The sequence below is a fragment of the Poecilia reticulata genome, chromosome 14 (assembly GCF_904066995.2).
Source record: "Poecilia reticulata chromosome 14, P_reticulata-male-v2, whole genome shotgun sequence".
NCBI lineage: Eukaryota > Metazoa > Chordata > Actinopteri > Cyprinodontiformes > Poeciliidae > Poecilia > Poecilia reticulata.
The window spans coordinates 15,517,207-15,538,893 of record NC_088843.1 but is presented as its reverse complement, the minus strand read 5'-3'; the positions used below and the strand labels follow the sequence as shown (position 1 = coordinate 15,538,893).

General features: G+C 38.8%; 1 protein-coding gene across 5 annotated transcripts in view; it reads right to left on the bottom strand.

Annotated features, from left to right (window-relative positions):
* abr (ABR activator of RhoGEF and GTPase) overlaps positions 1 to 21,687 on the bottom strand; it is a 136,497-nt gene that overhangs the window by 47,521 nt on the left and 67,289 nt on the right. For all 5 annotated transcript variants that reach the window (XM_008428046.3, XM_008428048.3, XM_008428050.3 and 2 more), the window contains 9 exons: positions 17,463 to 17,570; positions 14,561 to 14,621; positions 11,067 to 11,119; positions 9,005 to 9,145; positions 8,702 to 8,823; positions 6,123 to 6,291; positions 2,598 to 2,717; positions 2,314 to 2,389; positions 2,114 to 2,218 (listed from right to left, as the gene is read on the bottom strand). In XM_008428046.3, coding sequence (XP_008426268.1) covers positions 2,114 to 2,218; positions 2,314 to 2,389; positions 2,598 to 2,717; positions 6,123 to 6,291; positions 8,702 to 8,823; positions 9,005 to 9,145; positions 11,067 to 11,119; positions 14,561 to 14,621; positions 17,463 to 17,570 — 955 coding nt within the window. The remainder of the gene's footprint in view (positions 1 to 2,113; positions 2,219 to 2,313; positions 2,390 to 2,597; positions 2,718 to 6,122; positions 6,292 to 8,701; positions 8,824 to 9,004; positions 9,146 to 11,066; positions 11,120 to 14,560; positions 14,622 to 17,462; positions 17,571 to 21,687) is intronic.

Below are 21,687 nucleotides of genomic sequence, written 5' to 3'. Positions count from 1 at the left end.
GGTTAAATATGTGTGTGTGTATTTTCAATATGCAACTGGGAAGTTTCACAGGGAGGTGGTTCATAGAGTTCAGCTTCGGGGTGGCCTGTAAGCTTCTCCACCAAAACAGATCTTTACACATTTAATATGATATCAGGTAAATAATGAGTGACGTAAACAAGAGGGATTTCACTGAACGTAATTACGTTTTTAAATCCTCGTCTTTACATCCTACGTCACTCAAGTTGGTGCATTTATGCTGCGTTCTATCAAGGAGTTGGTCAAAAATATGCAAGATTTGAGTTTTCTTTAAAAACAAACTCAAATCATCTTTGGTTGAAACTTACCGTATTTGCGGTAACTGAGATGGAAAGCTTTTTTTACAGTAACACAATCATACTTGAACTTTTTTTTTTTACATTTTGTCACATTGCAACCACATGAGAAAGTAGAATTGAATGCTTTTAATCAAATCTGTATGGCCCAGTCAAAACACAATAGTGGGTTTCGGGTCATAAATCCTGCCGGTAGACGCATGCCAAAACAACTGTAGCGGTAATTGCTGCAAAAGGTGGTTCTACAAACACTTGACTCAAGGAGGCCCAATACAAACATATGCCAACCTTTTTTTTTTTTTTTTATCTACAAAAACCCTTTGAAATGCTTGTATCGTATCCTTTGGCTTTATAATTATGCTTTAATCTGTGCTGGTCTGGTGTAAATAATTACAATAAAATAAATATCACCAGGTTTCATAAAGTCCAATTTAAGACTTTTAAGACCTTCTTTTAATGCCCCTTTAAGTGACGTTCAAGGTCACAAAAACTACAATGATGGTTGGGGAAATATGTTGAATTATAAGCAAGCATAGCAAGAATGTAGACCTGACTTTGTGCTTCTCACACGCAGCTCTCTACAGCCTCAACCTTCATATTTACAGGTTTAAAAAGCTTCTTTTTTTTTTTTTTGCACCTAACCTCAAATGGGTTGGCAGAAGAAGTCAGCCAGTGGCGAAAACAAACATTGCACAACCAACTGTTGATAAATTTACACCAAGATAGAGGCAAAAATAGAACTAGCTAGCTAGCAGCTTGTTAGCAGTAGCCTCAATCGCCTTGAGTCGCAGAAAACAATGGAGATGCTTTCATTCAAATCAAACCTTTACCTGACAGAAAAGTCCAGTGAGACAAAAATCGCATTAAATTGTCTTGGCGAAATTTAAGAAAATTTAAGACCAACTTACATTTTGTTTTAAGAATTTAAGCCAATTCAAGACCTTCATTTTACACCCACTAATGTAAGACTTTTTAAGGATGCACGGACACCCTGCCTACAAGCTGTTAGTAGAGGTAAATGTGAAGGTCAGTAGGTGGTCCATGTTAGCCTTGTGGTCATCAACTAATTCACTGAACTTTGGACGAAAAAAAAAAACAGCACCATTAGAATATTGTCTGACTTTTTATATCCCAAGTAAAAACACAATCTGCTATTTTTCTGTCATTACCTGGAGTGTAGACAAATTTTATGCCTGAGTTTAGAATTATAGGGAGCCTACAACACAGGTATTAGGTTACACAGCTGTGGCTTCAGTGTGGGTGCCACAGTGTAAAAACACGACTGCGGTGAATTCTTCCAGCCCTTCATCGTTTACAGGTATGCGAACCAAGAAACCTCCACAGCCTCATTAAATACCTCACTCGGTTTCTCTTGTGTAGGAATCAAACATTGTGTTCTCGAGACCTTCCTGCCAGCTTTGAGGATTTCAAGTGGATGACAGAACCTCTTGGCATTTGAGGGAGGGGATCAGAGCGGGTCGGCCAGATGGCTTTAATGTCATCCACCCCCCTCCACCTCAACCTCCCGTCTCTGAGAGGAGCTGCAATGCAGAGATCTGAAGCAAAAACAAACATAGGAGCTGGGATCTCATCGCCGACACACGGCGTGGCAGTGGCCGCTATGAGCTAGATGAGAAACATATTGCATCCCAGATTCGTCTCCTAAAGGGCCCCAGCTTTCTTTATGTGGCTGTTTTGTGCAAAACGGGGGAGGGGGGCACCATTGTGTGTGGATTTAAACTATGTGAGGGTTTAAACATAAGATTATAAAAGAGAGTCTTTGTGTGAGCGTGTCGTACCGTCTTTGTTGGTGGTGACGGGAATGTTGTGGACGGTTCGGAGTTTGAAACAGGAGCTGGTCAGGACCTGGAGCTCCACAGAAGTTAGCACACAAGCCTGGAGATCTGATTTAAAATTAAAAAAAACAGCAAAATTTGGTGTGACGTTTATTTTTAATTATGTCATACTTCATCCTTACTGTTTAATTAAAGCCAGTTACCTTTCTTTTGGAGTTTCTGGATGCTTTCTTTCCACTCTGCCCTCTCATAATCAGAAGAGAGGAGGAACAGATAGCTCTGCAAAAACATGCATACATGTTTTAATCAATAAATAACATTTTTAATAAAAATATTTTTTTCTTTTTTTGAAAGTCACCGAAAATAAGAAAAACCAAGATTTGGGGATTGGATTTTAGTGATTCTAATTCTAATCCATCACAAACGACTCAAAGGTTTATCGCTCCATCTAGTGGTCAGTCTTGAGCATTGCAACCACCAACAGTACCTTTCCATGTTTGTTGTGGATGCGGAATGGGATGGTGGGGGAATGCAGGAGTAGCCATGACTCCTGCTCATTCATCTTCTTCCTGAGACGCTCCGCACGGCTCTGACCCTTTGGAGCTTTCTGCACAAACACAGAAAAACAAACAAAGATGCTGTGTGGTTAGTTATCTGAAATAAGAGAGGTTTGTAAGAAGGAAGAGCGGAACTCTACTAGTGGCAAAACTCTCATCACAACACGCAAGTTTTTAGACTTAGCATGACTTTTGATTAGAACTTCAGCTTCAAAAAACGGGATAATTTTCCTCTTGTTTACTGTATCATGAATCTAGTTGTGGATTTATTAAATATATGACAAATTAGCAACTAAATTGTGAAGATAAAGTGACAAATAGAAAGAATACAAAATAAAATATTTGATTTATGAATTCTTTCATGGAATATATTGACATGTTTACTATTACTGCTCAAAATCTAACCGAAAATGTAAATTTGTGTCCTAAATAGCCTTGATGAGCTAATAGTGTCACTTAGCGCTGGAAAATATAATTAAAGCATTAAGCAGACATTCAGGGGGAAGACGGTGCCTATTTATGTATATAATAGCAAGAGAAAACAACTTTGAAATCTCAAAAAACATAAGTTGCAAGAAGAAAATACCACCTGCTGAAAGCTACAAGTACAGGAGAAAAATAAGAGAAAAGTTTTGTTTACTTTTGCAAATAATTTTTCTAATCAAATACATTTTCTAAATTGCGTTTGTCAATGTTTCTACTTCCAAATGAATCAGGTAAAAACATGCATCATCCCTCTGTCGTTTATCATCTGAGGCATCACTGAAAACACAATACTGGTTGTCATGTATCCAGTCAGCAGGCGATCTAAACGTTATGAGAAATGCTTCCTAAGATCAGGACCTGGTGTTTTCTGTTGGATGAAAAAAAGAAGAAGAAATTTGTACTTTTTCAGTTTAACTTCACTGCATCTGCTTTGTTTATAGGTAAAATGAGGGCAACTTCAACCAGATTAAAAAAAAAAGAAAAAAAGAAAAAAAACTTCCTTGAGCTCCTCTTCAGATTTTCAAAAATCTCCTGCCAACATCAATGCTGCCAGTTCATATTCAGCTCTCAATCATTTCATATAAAAAGACTGGAGAAGCTATAAAGCGTAAGCTCTACGCCGTTAAGAGCATTTCATAACTGCAGGGTTTTAATTTTTTTTTTTTTTTTGTCAGGACTGAAAGAAAAAGCAAATAAATCCTCTCAGTCTTCACCAGGAAGCTGTGAGTCAGAGCCTCCCAGACAACAATCAGCTGAATCTCTCCCTCCACCGGCCTCTGGTGCCTGGAAATACCAGCAGTGGCCACTCAGTGTGCCCCGAGTGGGCGAGCCAAGCGCCGTGAGAGGGCAATAACAGGAACTCTCCGCTCTTGATGGCGGCGATACAACTCGGCCTGGATGACGCTGTGCATTACTGAATGTACTCGAAACTGTTAGGAGTCGCAACATCTGATATTTCAGTTCTTTATAGCAGCTGATTTGTTTTTAGCACTAACGAGGATTAACAAGACGCAATGACACAACGGCGCATTTTGCAGAGCATTTCCACAACAGAAACCGGGTTGTTATCCTGGGATAATTTTTTCTTTTTTTACCTCCATCTCACCACAAAATAGTAGTACTTCTTAGATCTAGCCTAAACTAATTTTAGGTGGTCGCAATGATGCTCAACATTCCTCCACTTGAGACATTTCACTAATAAAACTCCTTGACAGTTTATGCTGTTCTGTTAACTTTAAAACTGAGATAGTTACTAATTTACTACATTCGTTAGCAAATGAAACAATTAATCCCAGCCACTTGAATTTCGCAGTGAAATTACACTGCGACTGTGTAATTTCACAAGACTTTAAGTTTTAGGGTCCCGATTCAATTCAGAAACAAATTAATTCAGAAACCATTTTTTTCTGTTTAAACAATCAAAAATGAAGATTAAACTATGACAAGAGCAAAAGACAATGAGAGCAAATAGAACATGTAAAATTATTCTTTAAGGTTCCATACTGGACCAAATTTAATCCGTTTATAAACAAGTTCGTGCATAAAATATAATTTTACAAAAATTAAGCACACTTCAATCTACCATAGTGTACTGACGACCTTTGACCAAAAATAAAATACACTATACCGACGCAGGGCATTTATGTTTTGTAAATCTCCACAACTTGAGTTTGAAATAAAATAGACTTTGCTGTCTTAACCAAGGTGCATTCAAATTAAACCTTGAACAATCGCGCTCTCTTCATGCTAACTGCTAGCGAACTCTATTCAGACACAGGGAGCTAGCTGCTAACTATGTTGCTGTACAGTGGCTGAATGAACGTGTAATGAGATATGCAGTGGACTCGCAAATAGAAGTACGACTTATAAGCATTTTAAAATTGATTTTTGAGCATTTTGAATTGATTCAGAATGGCTAGAACGAGGAATTGTGATTTGATATTTCTTTGTCTCTTTAAAATATAAAATTCCGTAAATTATTACAAAATTCCTTTGACTTTAAAAAGATTTTAATTCAATTTCGGGGTATAAACGCTGTAAAATAATCACGGCAAACTGTGCTGTATTTGCTCAAACTTCTTGTCAGCTTCAAAATGAATTAAACAGGAAGCATGCGTCTCTAAAATCCAATCAGGTTATTTGCCGTGACTTTATATAAGCTAAATTGTGATTGCTGTAATGGAATCATTGTTTATGGTTTTACTCTCATAACTCCAGGATTTATATTTTTGTAACAAGAATTTTATTTCCCACCACACTCAACACGATCACGTAGAAAGAGGAGCGTTCTTCTCGGTATCAGCAGGCACACGGTTTACGAAATCGCAATTGTTTTGTACCACATAGTGGGAAAACATCAAACAATGTCCTGTGGAAAAATACAAAGTTCTGGAAATTAAGCTTTGGGGGAATAACATTAAAATGTTGCAAAGTTAGGATGCCAAGGTGAATCATACGAAAACAAAAGGTCCCAACCAGAGCAGGAAAGCCACAACTAGCTAAAAAAACAACAACCACAAAACATTTGTTCATTTTGCTTAATATTTTTAGATGTTGGTGCTGTCCCAGGACAAACATGAGGGTGGGTGACAAAAGCACAGTTAAAAATAAAGATACAGTCGTTCCAGTAAGGAGTCACTTACATCACTTACATAAACACAAATCTCCACGGAAGTCTGACATTCACTTGTTTGTGCTCATCTTTGTCCTAACAGCAAAAGATTCAGCTGATGATTAGATGTAATGAGAACTGGAAAGTCCCAGTTTGAAATAAAAACATTGGCGGCTACCTTGATAAAGAAAAAAAAAATCTCTTTCTCCAATAAAAAAATAAAAACTCTCAGTCTAGGACTTTTGTATTATCACAACAAGAAATAAGTTTCAGTCCATTCAGGAAGCTGAATTAAAGATCAGGACCTACATAAATAGAGTTTGGATTAGGGGAAAAAACAAAAGTAAACAAAGCTTACCTTCTCTTTCTGTATCTCATTCTTTAAAACCGAGATCTTCATCTTCATCTCCTCGATCTCGTGCTCCGGCAGAACCTGGATGCTCGGACACGAGTCTGAGTCGTCCAGGGTTTGGAAAGTTAAATCAGCCAGAGGGATGTACCACTTGCACTCGTACTGCTGGTGGCGACTGAGCACACACACACACGCACACGCACACGCACACGCACGCACACGCACGCACAGACAGAACGGGTAGAAATTAGTTAAAGTCAAACAAAACAATATGATGATTTACACATCTTTGCTAAAGCTAGAATATTTGCATATTCAGCCAAGACCATTAAGGGACAGCAATCGGATAAATAAGAGCACCATCTTTTAAAGGTCTATTCCCTAATTTTCCATTTATAAAATGGTCTGTGTCTCTATTAAGTAGGTTAAGGTAACTTGGAAGCTGCAGAATAATAGATTGTCCTTAGTCTATTTGTGTCACAAATCTATATTAATGAAAATGATGCATGTGGAGTGTCAGCTCCACTCGATGAGGGGCTGCAGACAATAATGTCCTGCGTCACTAATGAGCATTAAATGATCATGCAGCACACTCCATTCATTATAACACCACACTTGCTCAGACAGCTAATCAAGAGTGCATACATAAAGACGCCATTTTGGTATTAGCACCGCAGCACGCATTGTCTTCATCATTTTAAGCAATTAAGCAAGACGAATGTGAGCAAAACACATCAAATGGATGACCATAATCATCGCATGAGTCTTCAAAATAACAATCAAAGCAGCTTTCATCTGCATACAGTCAAATTACATAAGTCCTTCAAGTTTTTTGATGAAATTTCCTCAAAATCAACAGATCCTCGCTCTTTTCAGCGTTGCGCATAATTGAGTCTACTGCAAATTTTCCACAAAAATGATCAAAAACGTTAAGTGACTACTAATTCCCATCTGCAGGTGGCAGCATTCCTGACATCTACTGTGCTGCTGCCTCAGCCTTACTTGATGTTGAGTTAAAGTTTAATACGGAGTCACAAAAAGTCACATTTACTGTCATCCATGAGCACAAATGTCACAAAATAAGTAGCTACACAAAAAGTAGCTACACAAAATAAGCGACTTTTTTTTTTTTTAAATTACAGTACAATGAATATTATTTTAATTTTAAGTAGTACATACTAAATGTAGACACATCTGTTTATTAATATTTTAACAGTTTGTTAAAGGGTTTTATCAATATATTCTGGCACGTCCAGCCCTTTGAGAACATTCTTGATCTTGAATTCATAATGTTGGACGTTCTCAAAAGGCACATTCGAGAACATCGATGTCAAACTTAGATTTAAGAAAATAATAATAATGATAACAACACTGCACTTTGTCAATGTAGTTAACTAAAGTTATAACCTGCTAACAGCCAGGTAATTCCTTTTTTTAACATGACATTACTTTAGGACTATAAGATGTCATTTTTCCAGAGTTTGTGTTGCATGTTTTGTCTGACATGGGAATAATTTAACCCTTTCGTTGCCAGACATGGTAAGACATCTTGCCATATATTTCCTACATCGTGAACACAAATTATTATCAAATTATTATCTTGGAATTGAGCAGGATTAGAGATGATTGAGTTTCTGCATGATTGCTCTGCTCCATGTGTCGCTTGGCGGAGGCATGCTGTGATAACGGCACAGGCCATTATTGTTGACTTTCAGCCGTGGTAGTTATGGCAACAATCGGAGCGAGGAGTGAGGGATGATGAGAACCACAAAAAGACACGATCAGGCTTAAAGGAGGAGAGATCTGTTTTGGTCACTTGCTTTTACTGTACAAGCAGCTCAAAACAAAAATGCCTTTTTTTTTTTTTTCATATTTGTTAAAACTGTCACTATTTATGACACAGATAATCCGTGAGAAATTCTTCCGCCTCCTCCCGGTGGCCCTTCCGCCATCTGTGGAAATACGCCGCTCCCGGTCAGAAACAACCAATCAGAGCTGGGAGGAGGGTTTCAGCACACGCATATTGTTTGACATTTGCCTGCTGAGAGAACAAAGGCTAATAGTGCATTTGTAATGTTGGCATCATCGTTACGTCTGACTGGCAGAAGCTAAGAGAGACAAATCCTAAAACCTCAACAACTTGGACCTCATCACCAAAGTGAAATCATCAAGAAAAGGTTGAGATTTTGTCATTGGTTATTGAGAACAACTGTAATGACTGTAGATATATTATGTTCTATCCAAAGGTGAAGCATTTTTATTTTGCAAGTGTATGACTCCTTCTACTCTTATTTGTGCAAAATGTCTCTCTCATTCCCATATCTGAAATAAACACCAAGGTTAAATGAAAAATAATTTCAATCTAAATCTGCCAGGAGTAGAAATAAAATATACACATCACTTGTCACAGCTGCAGCCTGTGGATCAGACAGATTTTTAAGACTAAACTTGACAGAGTGAATTTTAAAGTCATTTTTTTCCAACATCAGAGTGAGCCGAGTTGAAGTCTGAAGGCTGAGATTTTCTTTCGGCAGTTCCAGTAGGAGACTGGATCACAGATTTTCAGTCCGACCGATGACACTCACCCCACAGCCGTCTTCTTCATCTTGGCACAGAGAAGCAGGTCAGTGAAGAGGAAGACGTGTCGGAGCTTCCTGGAGCTTTCCGACACCTCCACCAGAAATCCATCCTTTACCAGCTGACGCGCCTGGAAAAACACCAGAGGTAAACTCCTACTGGCAGATTAAAAACGCGCACAGGGCAGCAGGACGATCACTTCAAAGGGAGGCATCATTTGAATAGACTCAGTTGTATTTGTGTGAGAATCCTGCGGTTGCAAAGATTGTGGTTTTTAATTATTATTATTTTTTCTTTTTAGTGCCACGTACCTCTCCTTTAGGCGTAGTGACGGCGGTCCTGCGAGGGTCAATCTCCTCGTTGATGGAGGAGAGGAAGTTTTGAGAGATCCGCAGCGCGTCCTGCAGCAGAGGGAAGTCTGGGTGGTCCTTGGGCGTGTGCTTCAGCAGGTCCTGTTCCAGTCAACAAACAAATCAAACCATCTTAAAAATGCATTCAGTCAGACGCTCTAGTTTTTAATTTTCTGTCAAACAAGGAACATTTTCACTACAGTAATCTCAGCTCCTTGTTTTTGATGAATGCTGCAGATGACAGGACGGCCTGGAACAGTCTTCGCTCCAGAATGAGCGCCGCCAATTTTCCTTGCATGGTTAGCAGGCATGACAGCCGTTTCAGAGTGAAAGGCTTGTTGTTTCTCTGCCAGCTTTATGCAAACACATGCATGTGAAGCGCTCCCGTAACACAACCACATACGCACACACAGCCGTAAACGGCTTCCACGGCTGACAGTTTCTGAATAATGTTTGCCCATTGAAGGTGGAAGCCAGTTTGGGGCTGGAAACAACAAATCTGGGTTTCCCTTTTCAGTCGCTATTAAGGATGCAGAAGCCGAAAAGACATCAATAATGCCCTTAGAGGAGCAACTGTTGGGAAGGTTTATAAGGCCATTTCCTGTGAGGGTCGGTGTTCTGTCAGACTGAGCCAACAAAAAACCTCAAAGCCACACTGCAATACTCTGCAGGCCTCAGACAGCTGGTTAAATACTAAAATTTCACAACAACAGAGAATGCCTCTTGTATAAATCAAAGTGGAAGGATGACCAAAGCTTGGAAAACTGGCTGAATGAGCCACAAGATTTTCCTTTGGTCAGATAAGAACAAAGTATTTGACCCAGATTTTTGGGTCAAATACGAGGCCATCTCTCCAGCAACAAAGGGTTGGAAAAAAGTGGGACCATCATCCCAAATATGGGAGACAATCTATAAAAAGAAGATTAAATTACTGACAAATTCAGACCTAATCTTGATTGAGAATTGATGCATTGAGACGTCAAGAGAGCTCAAAGAACTGAAACAACCACTTCAAGTCTTTGTTGCTAAAGGATGCTCTACAATAAAGAGTGCACTGATTGCAGTTTTTTTTTGGCCGATCACCAATTTTTAAAAAGCCTGATCTGATCTGCCTATTCTGATTTTGGCCGATTCCATTTTTTTTTCTCTGAAAAGTTGCTAAATTAGAGACAGAGTGGGGTGACTATTATAAATGCACACCTGCAGACCTGATCTACTGGGCTGAACTGTCAGTCACTCTCACGACAGAGCAAAAGTAGAGAGTGGTTGATTTTTTAGACGTTGACCGCAGTAGAGAAGATCGGTGGAAAAGATCGAATTCAGATGCAAGTATCGGCTGATTGTTGAGCTTCCATAATTAGGGAAATCGGGGCCGAATTAGCGATGCGCCCCTGTCTAGAATCGAGTTTAAAAAAAAATAATAAAAAAAAAATCATACTGACTGGAAAGTTTTTCCTCACACAAAAGTTGAGCCATTTTGGTTCCATTAATAATAACAACAGTGTCAATTTGGCCTTTTGCTTTGTACACTTGACTTAGATTTACATAATCTAAAAAGCTGGTAAAGACCAAAATTCCCAACACTGCTTCCTATAGTTTGTGTATTTTATGGAGCCTTATGTTACAGAATGAGACAAAGTGGTGCAGATTTGTGAAATGGAAGGGAAACTACAAAAGAAAAATATGATAGGATTTTATTTCAGGGTGTAAGAGTAAGAGGGAGCTGAATAAACATCCACACATCTTCAGAATAAAAGTATCTAGCCATTTATCATTTCCCTTCCACTTTACACATGTGCCTCAAGCTAATTTGTTCAGGCTAATAAAATTCCAATAACAAACCCCATTAAAGTTCATGGTTGACAAAATGTAAAAACGTCAAAGCTGTGTGAAAACCTCCACAAGACACTGGAACAGCTTTAGCTGGGAGCTCGATACGAGTTTGTATTTATTGTTATGATCCAGGGCACAGTTGAAGTGGGCTGCTCCTTTAAGGCTGTGGAGGTGACTGTGGTGCACTCACATGAAGGACCAGGGTGCTTCTGGTAACGCGGTCAATGGGCTTGTAAAGAAGATCTGTGGGGGAGAGAAGACGGAGAGTCTGAGTCAGCGCAGACACACAGTGGGTCACAGTCCTGGAGTTCAGACAACAATAAATACACAAACCCAGCTCACAGAGTTAAACAAGAAAATCTTACAAAAAAAACATACTTTCCATGTGGGGGTTAAAAAAAACATTTCATTGATTGTTTCTTCCTACGTTTGGGCAGTAATAAATAGTAATTCTGCATAATGAGTTTGCTATGAACTAAACTGAACACAGAACTAAAAAAATTCATTCTATGGAAAAAGAAACCACACATCTATAAAAAGTGCTATAAGCCTCATCGGCGCTCTTATAGTTTCTCTAGGGTCGACTTTGCTGCTAAGGTGGTGAAACGGTAGCAGCAGGTCGCATACGTGACAGCTGGAGGTAACGCACTCCCACAGACACGGCAAAATGAAAAGATGGAGGGGATAGAAACAAAGTCACGCCAAGGAGAAAAGAGAAATGGTAGGTGGCACAAACATGAAAAAAACAAGCCAACTCTGGATGCAGAACATGACTGTTTCTCATTTTTAAAGTCGAAACTATATTTTTTCCAGAATAAAATTTTTCAAATTTCCCCATTTCCCTATAAAGCTGTTATACAGAGAAAGGAAAAACAAAAAACAAAGACATTTTCCATGACCCCAGTCCTACGGAATCCCACAATCCAGAAGCCACTAAATAAAAACGTCAAAGCTGCCTCCCCCTCATATTACAGCCTGTGTCACATGACATTGTCGTGAATCATAACGCTACAGCATCAAGGGCAGAAACAAATGGAAAGCAGCTAATGCTATTCCACCCAGGAAAGAAGCTAATCTCTATTTCAGAAATGAAAAAGTTAGAGCCGATACGTTTGAAGCCTGAGGAAAGAAAACTAGCTAAGTGAAACAGAGAAGAAGCTTCTGCATGCAGGGAGGGTTGTTCCACTCAGGCAGAGAGCAGGACGACTACACTGTGCTTCAACTACAGTCCTTCAGCTGTGCAGCACAACAGAAACATTTTCTCTTTCCCTTATTTATGCGATTTCCCTACTTCCTCCACAACGAGGCACAAAAGAGTGAAAGCAAAACATCCCTCCTTATCTGCTGATGGGACTTCCATCTCCACACTCCTCACTAAAATATGCCCACACAGCTACTGTTTAACACTAATGAGACTCTGCAAGAGAGCTGTGCAGATGCTCTTTGAAGTCCCTCCACCCTGTGATCATGAATGTAGCCCCTGTCGATTGTTGTGGCTCAGTGAACCGGTGCCGCCACCTCCGAGAGGGTTTACTACACATCCTGTACGGACTGCGAGGGCAAAGAATATTTAATTATGCGTGTGTGCAGAGTGAGTCGCGCACGCACACACACACACACACACACACACACACACACACAGAGAGAGAACAGGCGCCGCAGGAAGTATCAGATGACTTTAGGCCACTTTGTGTACAACAAGATATCTGTGGAAGTTAGGCAGTGGTAGGTTAGCTGTGAGTGTAAGGCAAGACGTGAGCTTCAGTAGATCACCTCCAGGGCAGTGTTTGTTCTGAGGTTGTGTTTAGGTGTAGCAATACTGATTTGCTACACCAAAATTACAATATAAGTTATTCAGAGCATCTGCAGGATTCAGCAAGTCAAATTTAAGATTTTTCAGACCTTTTTAAAGCCACATTGAATGAAATTTGAGCCTGAAAAAATATAAGTATTATGGTCAAGAATAGCAAAAACTGAAATTTCTGGGGTTTGTTTGTGGCTCTTGGCAGCGACACTGCATACGACTCTCTATAACCTTAAAGGTGCAGTATGTAATTTTTATAAATAAAAAAAGTTTTTTTTACATATTTGTTAGAACTGTCACCATGTCATATTAGTCTGTAATGAGACAGATAATCTGTGAAGAGATCAATCTCCTCCACATACACTCTGTGCCATTATTGACGTCTGAAGAAATGCACCACCTCCGACCAAAAACAACCAATCAAAACTAGGAGGCGGGTCTTAATGCTGTCAATCAATCGGTATTGTATCAGAAGTGAACAAGTTGAATCCGGACACCCACTGATCTAAACTAAGCAAACCGAGAACCTGCCCACAATACGCTGTTCCTCTGGGGACCAAATATATTTACAGTGAGTTTGAATAATTTAGCAAAGTTGAAAGTGTTTCAAACCAGAAGTTGTTTCATTACCATTACATTTACTGAAATAAATAAATCTACAATCACAATCGAACTGTTTTGCTCTCATCTCATAAATGTCGTATTTCCAAAAATGATTGAGCAAATAATGTTATATTTACTTACAAACTAGGCAGGATGACAAAACATCATGAAACAGGAAGAGGTGGGTGTAAGAAAGGAAACCCCTGGTGCCTCAAAATTAATAACAGAGGCTGTTTTAGATGCTGACAACCCCTGATTGTTGGGGGACATGAAGTAGCTTCATGCTACATCACTGTACATAGAATGAAAGAGCATACAAACTGCATAAGCATCTGTTAATAATAATAAAGTGCAGCCAAAGCACAGAGGACAAGAATAGACCAATTAAACAGTTTCTCTAAATCGAGAAAGTGTCATTCGCTTCACATTAATTAACTACTTTCTAGGTATCATGTAACACATTTTACAGCACATTAGGGTTCTTTCTCTCTCACTTATAGAAAACTGCCCTGAGGTAGAATCTTCACAGCAGCAGCATTTAGTCTGCAAGGTGGAGACAAAGTGCAGCCAGATACACTTATCCACTGACATCGACATACCATTACTTTTTCCTACATTGTTTTTAGGTCAGTATACTCAGAAAATCTGGATCTTTTAGCAAAAAGGAATCTCTAAAAAGTAATAATTATAAAGTCCAGCACAGATAACAGCTTTAAAAGAAACTTCCATTCTCTTTAGCAAAGCAGTTTAAACGGAACAGGCGATGTTAGTAAATGAAAATGAAAGCGCAATAAAAAAAACAACAACTATTAATTAAGTGCTCCTACTTCGTCGCCCAATCATATTCCACCTATTAACTACGGGATCCCAGAGGTATAAGAAAAAAAGAAGAGAAAAATAACACTCCATCAAAGTCCAGCGGCTCTTTTCATGCGGTCTTTACCGGATCTGCAGCTACAACACAGTCTGAGCACCAGCAGAACCGCCATATCCCCCTACTGCTCTTCTGACTCTCCGCTCCAGATCACTACCTCCCTTCTCAGGCACAGAGGCAGTAGAGGAGCGAGGCAGTGAGAGAATGAGAGAGAGAGAGAGTGTGTGTATGTGTGCATGTGTGTGAGAGAGAGAGAGCAGGTTCACACAAACTACGATTTGACTCCTGATGCCCACCGCTGCATACACAAGCAGAAAGGACAAGACTGGATTCCCTTTCACAACCCAGACAGGTGCAGACACACTCTGGAGCGTAAAAACAACAGGAAACACACACTACTCACCCTCCATGGAACTTTTTGTGGAGGAGTCTTTGGAGTCTTTGGGTCCTTTCACTCTAACAGTCTGGACAGAAACAGGGACAAAGAAAAATTTGATTAAAAAATATTAATCTTAAGATGTTTACTAAGAACTGCTAACAAAAACTGGAACCATAAGGCAATAAGGACCAAAGTGAAAATAAAACAAACGTACAATTACCAGTTTTTACGCTGTGCAGTACTCACATGGCACTGATCTGTAATCAACAAGTTAAATTCTGGGAAATCTTTTTTTTTTTCTGTTCATCAAATGCATCAGAACTAAGAACTCCCACCATTGTTTCGGTCTTTAACTGCATCAACCAGCAAAATGTACTTTGATGATGCATCTTTCTTTCAGTAAAAAGCAGACAATGACAAGAACATTTGATGAATAAATTAGGGTAATACTTCAATTTTATGCTCAGTTCAAAAGTAATGTCTCATTCAAACACAGCTGGGCAACATGGACAAAAATAACAATTCTTATAATTTTCTGTACTGACATGGTTTCAAATTAAAAATCTAGTTTTAACAATCATATCTAACGAAAATAAGTAATAAAACCTAAAGAACTAATGAGATTTACCTTCAAAGATTCCCTTATGAATTGCAGAACTTTATGGATTAATGACTTTCTCTACTAGCAAGTCAAGTGAAGTGAATTTGAAAGGCCTGAGCAGAGCAGAGCACGTCTACATCATGTATTAGTGGATGTGGATTAAGTGCAACTGGAAGTATCTTCCTTTTTGAGGAAATTAATTTGTTGAGATTTCCTCCACAGCCAACCGCAGTTAACATTTACTAGAAGCTAAACCACAGTTAAGGAATATTTTATATTGCTTGTCTTCAGTGGTTTTAACTATGGACTTTGTGTTTGTGCTTCGCCTGTTTGTGTTGCACCTCTGGTCCAATGACAGCTGGAAACTACCCTCTGCAAACCGGGGAGCATAAAGCAGGTATAAAATATGGATGGATGGATAAATATTTGTGCTGTTATACAGACACACCTAGCGTGTCTCTGTTTTTAGCACAATATTGATCGCAAGAGCCTCAGGACACTGAACACGGTGAGGTTGCAGAGTAGTGATAGCAGCTCAGAGAACAGCTTCAGTTCACATGAACAGATGGTGAGATATGCTTCCCCAAATTCAAATCCACAGCGTCTGGTTTTAGGTTAATTGATAATTATGATTACTGGAGTAATCCATCAAGCTTTTCACATGTCAAGTCTTTAAAATGTGGGGAGTAATGTTTATTAGGGACGGCCCAAGCTGATCCTTGGTATCGAATGGGATCCTGATGAAGGATTTTCCTTCTTAAGTCAAGTTTGTTTTGCACATTTTAGTAGTAAAGCAGTTCAAAGTTCTTTACACCATAAAACACACTATAGTAACCAATTATGAAAAAAAGACAAGAGCATTACATTTTGTCAAATGCCATAATCAAAATCATCAAGCAAATACACATCAAATATAGGTATCAATGTTTCAGCTCTTGCTAATAAAAGGCAACTTCAAACAGATGGATATTTAGGCTTGGTTTAAAGGAACTCTGTGTTTCAGCAGCTTTGCAGTTTTTTGGATGCGTATTCCCAAATTTTAAGTGGACAGAAGCTGAATTTTGCTTCATTGTGTTGGTTCTGGTTCTTGGGATGCAGCACAGTCTAGAACCAGAAGACCTGAGTGATTTGTAAACATTGTTCCCCACATGTGATTTAGTATACTGTTGGTAGTTGTGTCAGCTGCACAACCAGAAAATTATGTTGGTGTGTTTATGAACAGCCAATTTCTAAAGATTGTGGCCTATTTTCGTGTGAACAGCTAAAATAAACCACACGCCTCCTGCTCACAATAACAGAGACTGTATGTTCTGTGTCCACGATTAACAGCAAATATAGCAGAATTATCAACAAGTCATAACAAAATCAAGAGGAGATATTCTGAAAGTACACACTTATACATATATTCTTTGCATATTTTTGGAAAGTGTCATGATGTTGTGACGGTACGATATGAGACAGATAATCTGTGGGCGAAAAAGAAAGTTAGAAACAACCAATCAGAGCCAGGAGGCGGGTCTTGGCGCTCGTCAATCACAATCTCATGAGGTGCTGATATTGCTTTGTGCCATCACTACTGCTTTTTCCCATCAGCAGATCTCGTTCTGAAGGCTAGGCTAGTTAGCATGAGGGCGGATGAGCCGTTTTTCTGTGACGGTGAGTTGTTTCTTCGCCGTTAGCACTTTTATCAGCGAGTGTGTGATGTTGAGTGACAGCGCTAAGACCCGCCTCCTGGCTCTGATTGGTTGTTTCCGGTAGGAAGTGGTGCATTTCTTCAGATGTCAAAAATAGCACAAAGTGTAGGTGGAGGAGATTGATCTTTTCACAGATTATCCGTCTCACTGCAAACTGTCATGATATGGTGACGGTTTTAACAAATATGTGAACAAAAGTTTTTAATAAAGTGACATACTGCAACTGTAACTGTAGTTGTTTCTGCTAATGTGTCCATGTGTGGGTCAAATGGTTCAACCATATGACTCACACAGGTAAGCTTATGTTCCTCATACTAAGAGCATATTTCCCCATAAATAGCTGCTCTCTGAATGAAGGGATTATTTAAAACTTTATTTGCTTCCCTTCTTTGTTTCTGTTCATCATCACGTAAGTGAGGAGGATTTGTAGGAGCTGAGAAACAAAAGCCATGCTTACTGTCCAATTAGTGGTGTAGAAACCTACAGAAGTTGTTGTTCACACGCAACACAGTTTTTAACACACGTTACAGTGCTTAAGCCAATGGATGCTGCTGATTTCCTTGGCAGACATGTTACAGCTCTTTGTCTGCCCACCGATCCTTTTACTGTAAAAATAAAAGCAACAACTAACCTCAGATATCTTCTGAAACTGGATGTTGGCTTGACTGCATTTCTCCGCCGTCTCCAGCGCGTTCTTGTAGTTGTCCACAAAGGCCTTGTAAACTCCCAGCTGGCTGGCCTAAAGCATTACGGAAAAATAGAAAAGTCAGAAAAATATAAAGGGACTGTAAGGAACCAAAAAGTGTAGGACTTTAGAAAAAAATAAGTTTTATTTACGTCTTAAAGGATACGTAGTCAAATTCAAGTAAGAATTTTAAATGTTTTTTTTGTACGGTAACTACTAGTTACCGGACGCCTCAATCTCCTTGAGTCACAGAACGCAATGACGATATAAGTGTGACTCAAATTTTTGTCTGACATAAAAGTCCCACCAGAAAACAAAAAATATTAAAACGACATAAAATATATGAGATTAAATAGTCCTATGAAGAAAAAAATTTAAGATCTGTGATTTACGTATTTAAGTCCAAATTGCTTTTTAAATCAACGTTCAAGACATTTTAATGCCTTCATTTTTGTCACATGACAGTCAACAAATCCTCTTTCCCCTTTCCTGAAAGAGTCGCCATCTTTCTCTTCCCATCCACTAACAGCCCCTGTCTGCTGCCCTGTGTGTGCATTGTAACACAAGCTGCAGGCCAGCACTGCGTACATATGCACTCTGCCGCAGTTTAGCTTGAATGCAGAAGCTGGAGAGCTGACTGCACTCTGTCAAAGGAGTGGGAGTGGATTTAACTGAACAGAGTGAATCAGAGGCTATTGTTACTTTTGTTCCTAAACTCCCCGTCTTGTCTTCATTTCCTCCCATCTCTCTTCTAGATACAAAGCATTGCATATGTATTCAAATCCCTGCAACTTTTACATTTTGTCATGCCGCAAAAAAGAAACGTCAAAGGACTTTGTTAGCTGTAAATAAAGCAATGAAAAGTACCATATAATTCATATGGGGATAAGGTTCTGAAGAGGTTTAGCTGCAGAAACCGACAGCTCAGTGACAGAAAAGTGGCAAACAGAAAATTACTGGTGAGAGAAAGTCATAGGTAGTGTGTGCTTTTCTATCGCATAACATTTCAAAACACATTTGGTCTTTTTCAGCACAAACAGAAAAGCTTTCACTCAGTCAATAAGTTCAATATTTTAACCCAAAAACCAGCCAAATAAGGATTCAATCCTCATTATCGCAGAAAGAAGTGAGTTTTTTGCACAACGCTGGAAGGAGAAGAGAAACTTCCAGAAATAGAGAGAGTGGGAAGCACAAACTGATACAAATTCACGACATTTCTTCACGTTGATTCGGCACATTGTGACAAAGTGTCTAGAATGGGAGGAAACCCACGGCGCTCCAGGGAAAACTGCAACACTTCACGCAGCCGGTCAGAGTGGCAGGTGGAAAATGAGGGAATGTGGGAGCAGCATTCCCTCATTTGTGCTCCCATAAACGAGGAGCACAAATGAGATGAAATGTACATTTAACTTACATAATTTTGGTTTAATTACAGCTCTGACTGTATTGTTTTTTTTTAAGCAAATTACCTTATTAAGCATAAATACTCCAGTTAGTAACTAACTAATTACAAAATTAGTTGATTTCAATAATTGATTAATACAATTAATTGATCAGATTGATTGTTTCAGCCCCACATCAAATGTAAGCTTAATGTAAACAAACAGAGAGGAATTCTTGATCTACATCTTGACAAAAATATAAACTCCGAGTAGGTACAAAGTCTCTCTTGTACACTTTGAGGTTTTGGACAATAATTCTTTTCTTTAGGTCTTATCTACATGCAAATGCCACTACTGTCCCATAATAATTGAGAATTTTACTGGATTTGTAGAGTAAAAAAACAAAACTATAACTTTGGGGTGTTCTTGAAAAAATCACTGCTTTTGCCCAAACTTTCTTTTTAATGAAGGGATATTGTCCACTTACACAGAAAGTCTAAAATAGTATTTTATTTATTATTTACAGCTTTTCAAAACAAACTGACTTAAACAATTAACTCCCAATCAAAATCCATCCACGTCTCTCCCAACCTGGTGCTTGTGTGAGAAAGGTAAAACAACTGGGATGCACAGCGGGCTTTCGTCTCGTTTGCGCGGTTTTTCCTGGGACTCCTTGCTGCTCCGGTGGACTCCACGCTGCCGACGAGGAGCAGCAGGATGCGTGTGGCGGCTAATTACACCGCCATCTGTATTCTCACACTGCTACTCCAACTAAATGTTTTGCTGTCACACAACATGCTTGTCTACGCACATTTAAACAGCACAGATGGGAGTTGATGACTACAGTAATAGCTGACTCTGGCTGGTGTGACTCCTGCGATCCCAGCAGAAGAGAGTCATTAACAGGGAAAGTTTGAAGTCATTTGTACCATTTGGTCTGATGTTAAGCATCAGCTGATGGCACACTTTCAATAAACGTTTCATTTACTCACACAGCCCTGGGTCTGAGTGCATGAGGTGAGTCAACATTTTCTTACTGTAAAAGACGCAAACCGGGCAGGGAGTTGGGTTTATGTACGTGATCTGGCACATTTGTTTGCACCCCTGGTAATGATGTGTAAAATAATTAGCAATTACTTTAGTACTCAACCAGTCTGCTGACTATTCTGACGATTAATCGATAATTCAAATAAAAAAGAAAATGGCACATTGTGCATATTTTTCATTAAACCACTTAAGCCTCTCATACATGTGTATGCTTTCTTTTAGCAAATGGCATTTTTTGAGTCCGTCTACTCCAGTTAAGGATGAATCGATTTCTAAATTAGTTGAAGATTATTTCAATAATCAATTCATCATTTAATCTGATTAATCAATCAAAGCCTACTCCAATGTAGGAACATTTATGCAGGTTTTTGGGACAAAGGTTGTTTTTTTTGTTGTTTTTTTTTTTACTTAAATGAAACATTTTTTTTAAAATCAGTTTTAGTCTAATTACTGCTCTGAGTACGTTACTTTTTCAACAAATGGCCTTTTTTGAAATTGTATATTCCAGTTTATGGTGAATCGATTACTAAATTAGTTTATGATTATTTCAATAACTGCTTAATCTAATTAGTTCCACTTCATAACAATGCACTCCTTTTTATTGATGAAATCCCAATACATTACTACATAGCTTGTGGGTTTAATGAGATAAATATAAAAAAAGTTAAACACTCTGCAGATTTCATGAAGGTTATAAAAACGTTATGTTGATTTCATGTTTTATTGTTTTGTTTTTTTCTTTAGATTTTATGTTGCTTGTTTATATGACATCCAGTGAATCAATTTGGGGCTGTAACTTTTGGCACAATCATAGATTTACAACCATTTTCTGACTGAGATACTTTACAACGTGTCTAAATCTGATCCTCCAAGAAAGACAAACATGAACTACAGATTTATGTCATAACTGGATAGCTACACAGCGACATCAACTCATGTGTTGACAGGTGTAGTAAAACCAAGAGGACTCTTGGCTTTTTGAGCTGGCAGCCAACAGACGCAACAATTAATCAGAAGCAAGTTGAGCCACAGTCGTGTTGAAAAATAGATTATACAATCTGCTACTGAGCTGGAAAACACTTCCTCTGCTCTAATCACAGCAACAACAGCACAGGATCTCTCCTGACGGAGCAGACATCTGATTAATTCATACTCAGATAAAGAACCAGAACCTTCAGGAAACGTGGATTTAGCCAGAAAACGGCAACAGGACGATAAATCGTCAAGACAAGGTAAGAAAAGAACAGCAGAGAAACAAAATCGGTTTCTATGAACTCAAATATGAGCTTACTGCTGCAAGTCAGTATTGAAAATGCAATTTGAATTCAACAATTTTCAAAGATTAAAATGGATTTTGGATTCTACATTGGCACATTATTATGAACCAAATAGAAGATTAGCTACAATCCATGTAAAGCAGTTCAGTTTAATTGTTTACTTTTTAAAAACTGTACCAACTTGATGAAGCCTGATAGTTCAAAATTCACTGCATAGATGATTAATGTGAACTGATCTGACACCAATCTTTCTGAACAACAACAAAAAAAAGTGTTGGACTGAAAGCTGGACTATTTCTGCAAATGTCACGGACACACACACATGCGCACACACACAAACAGGAACAGCTACTTGGTGAATCACTTGTCTAAATTTGGCAGCCAACTGAGAGAAGCCTGACAACTCTCTAACAGCCATTTTCTTGTTCTCTGTGGATGACATCAAAGAGGGGAAAAAAGAAAGGA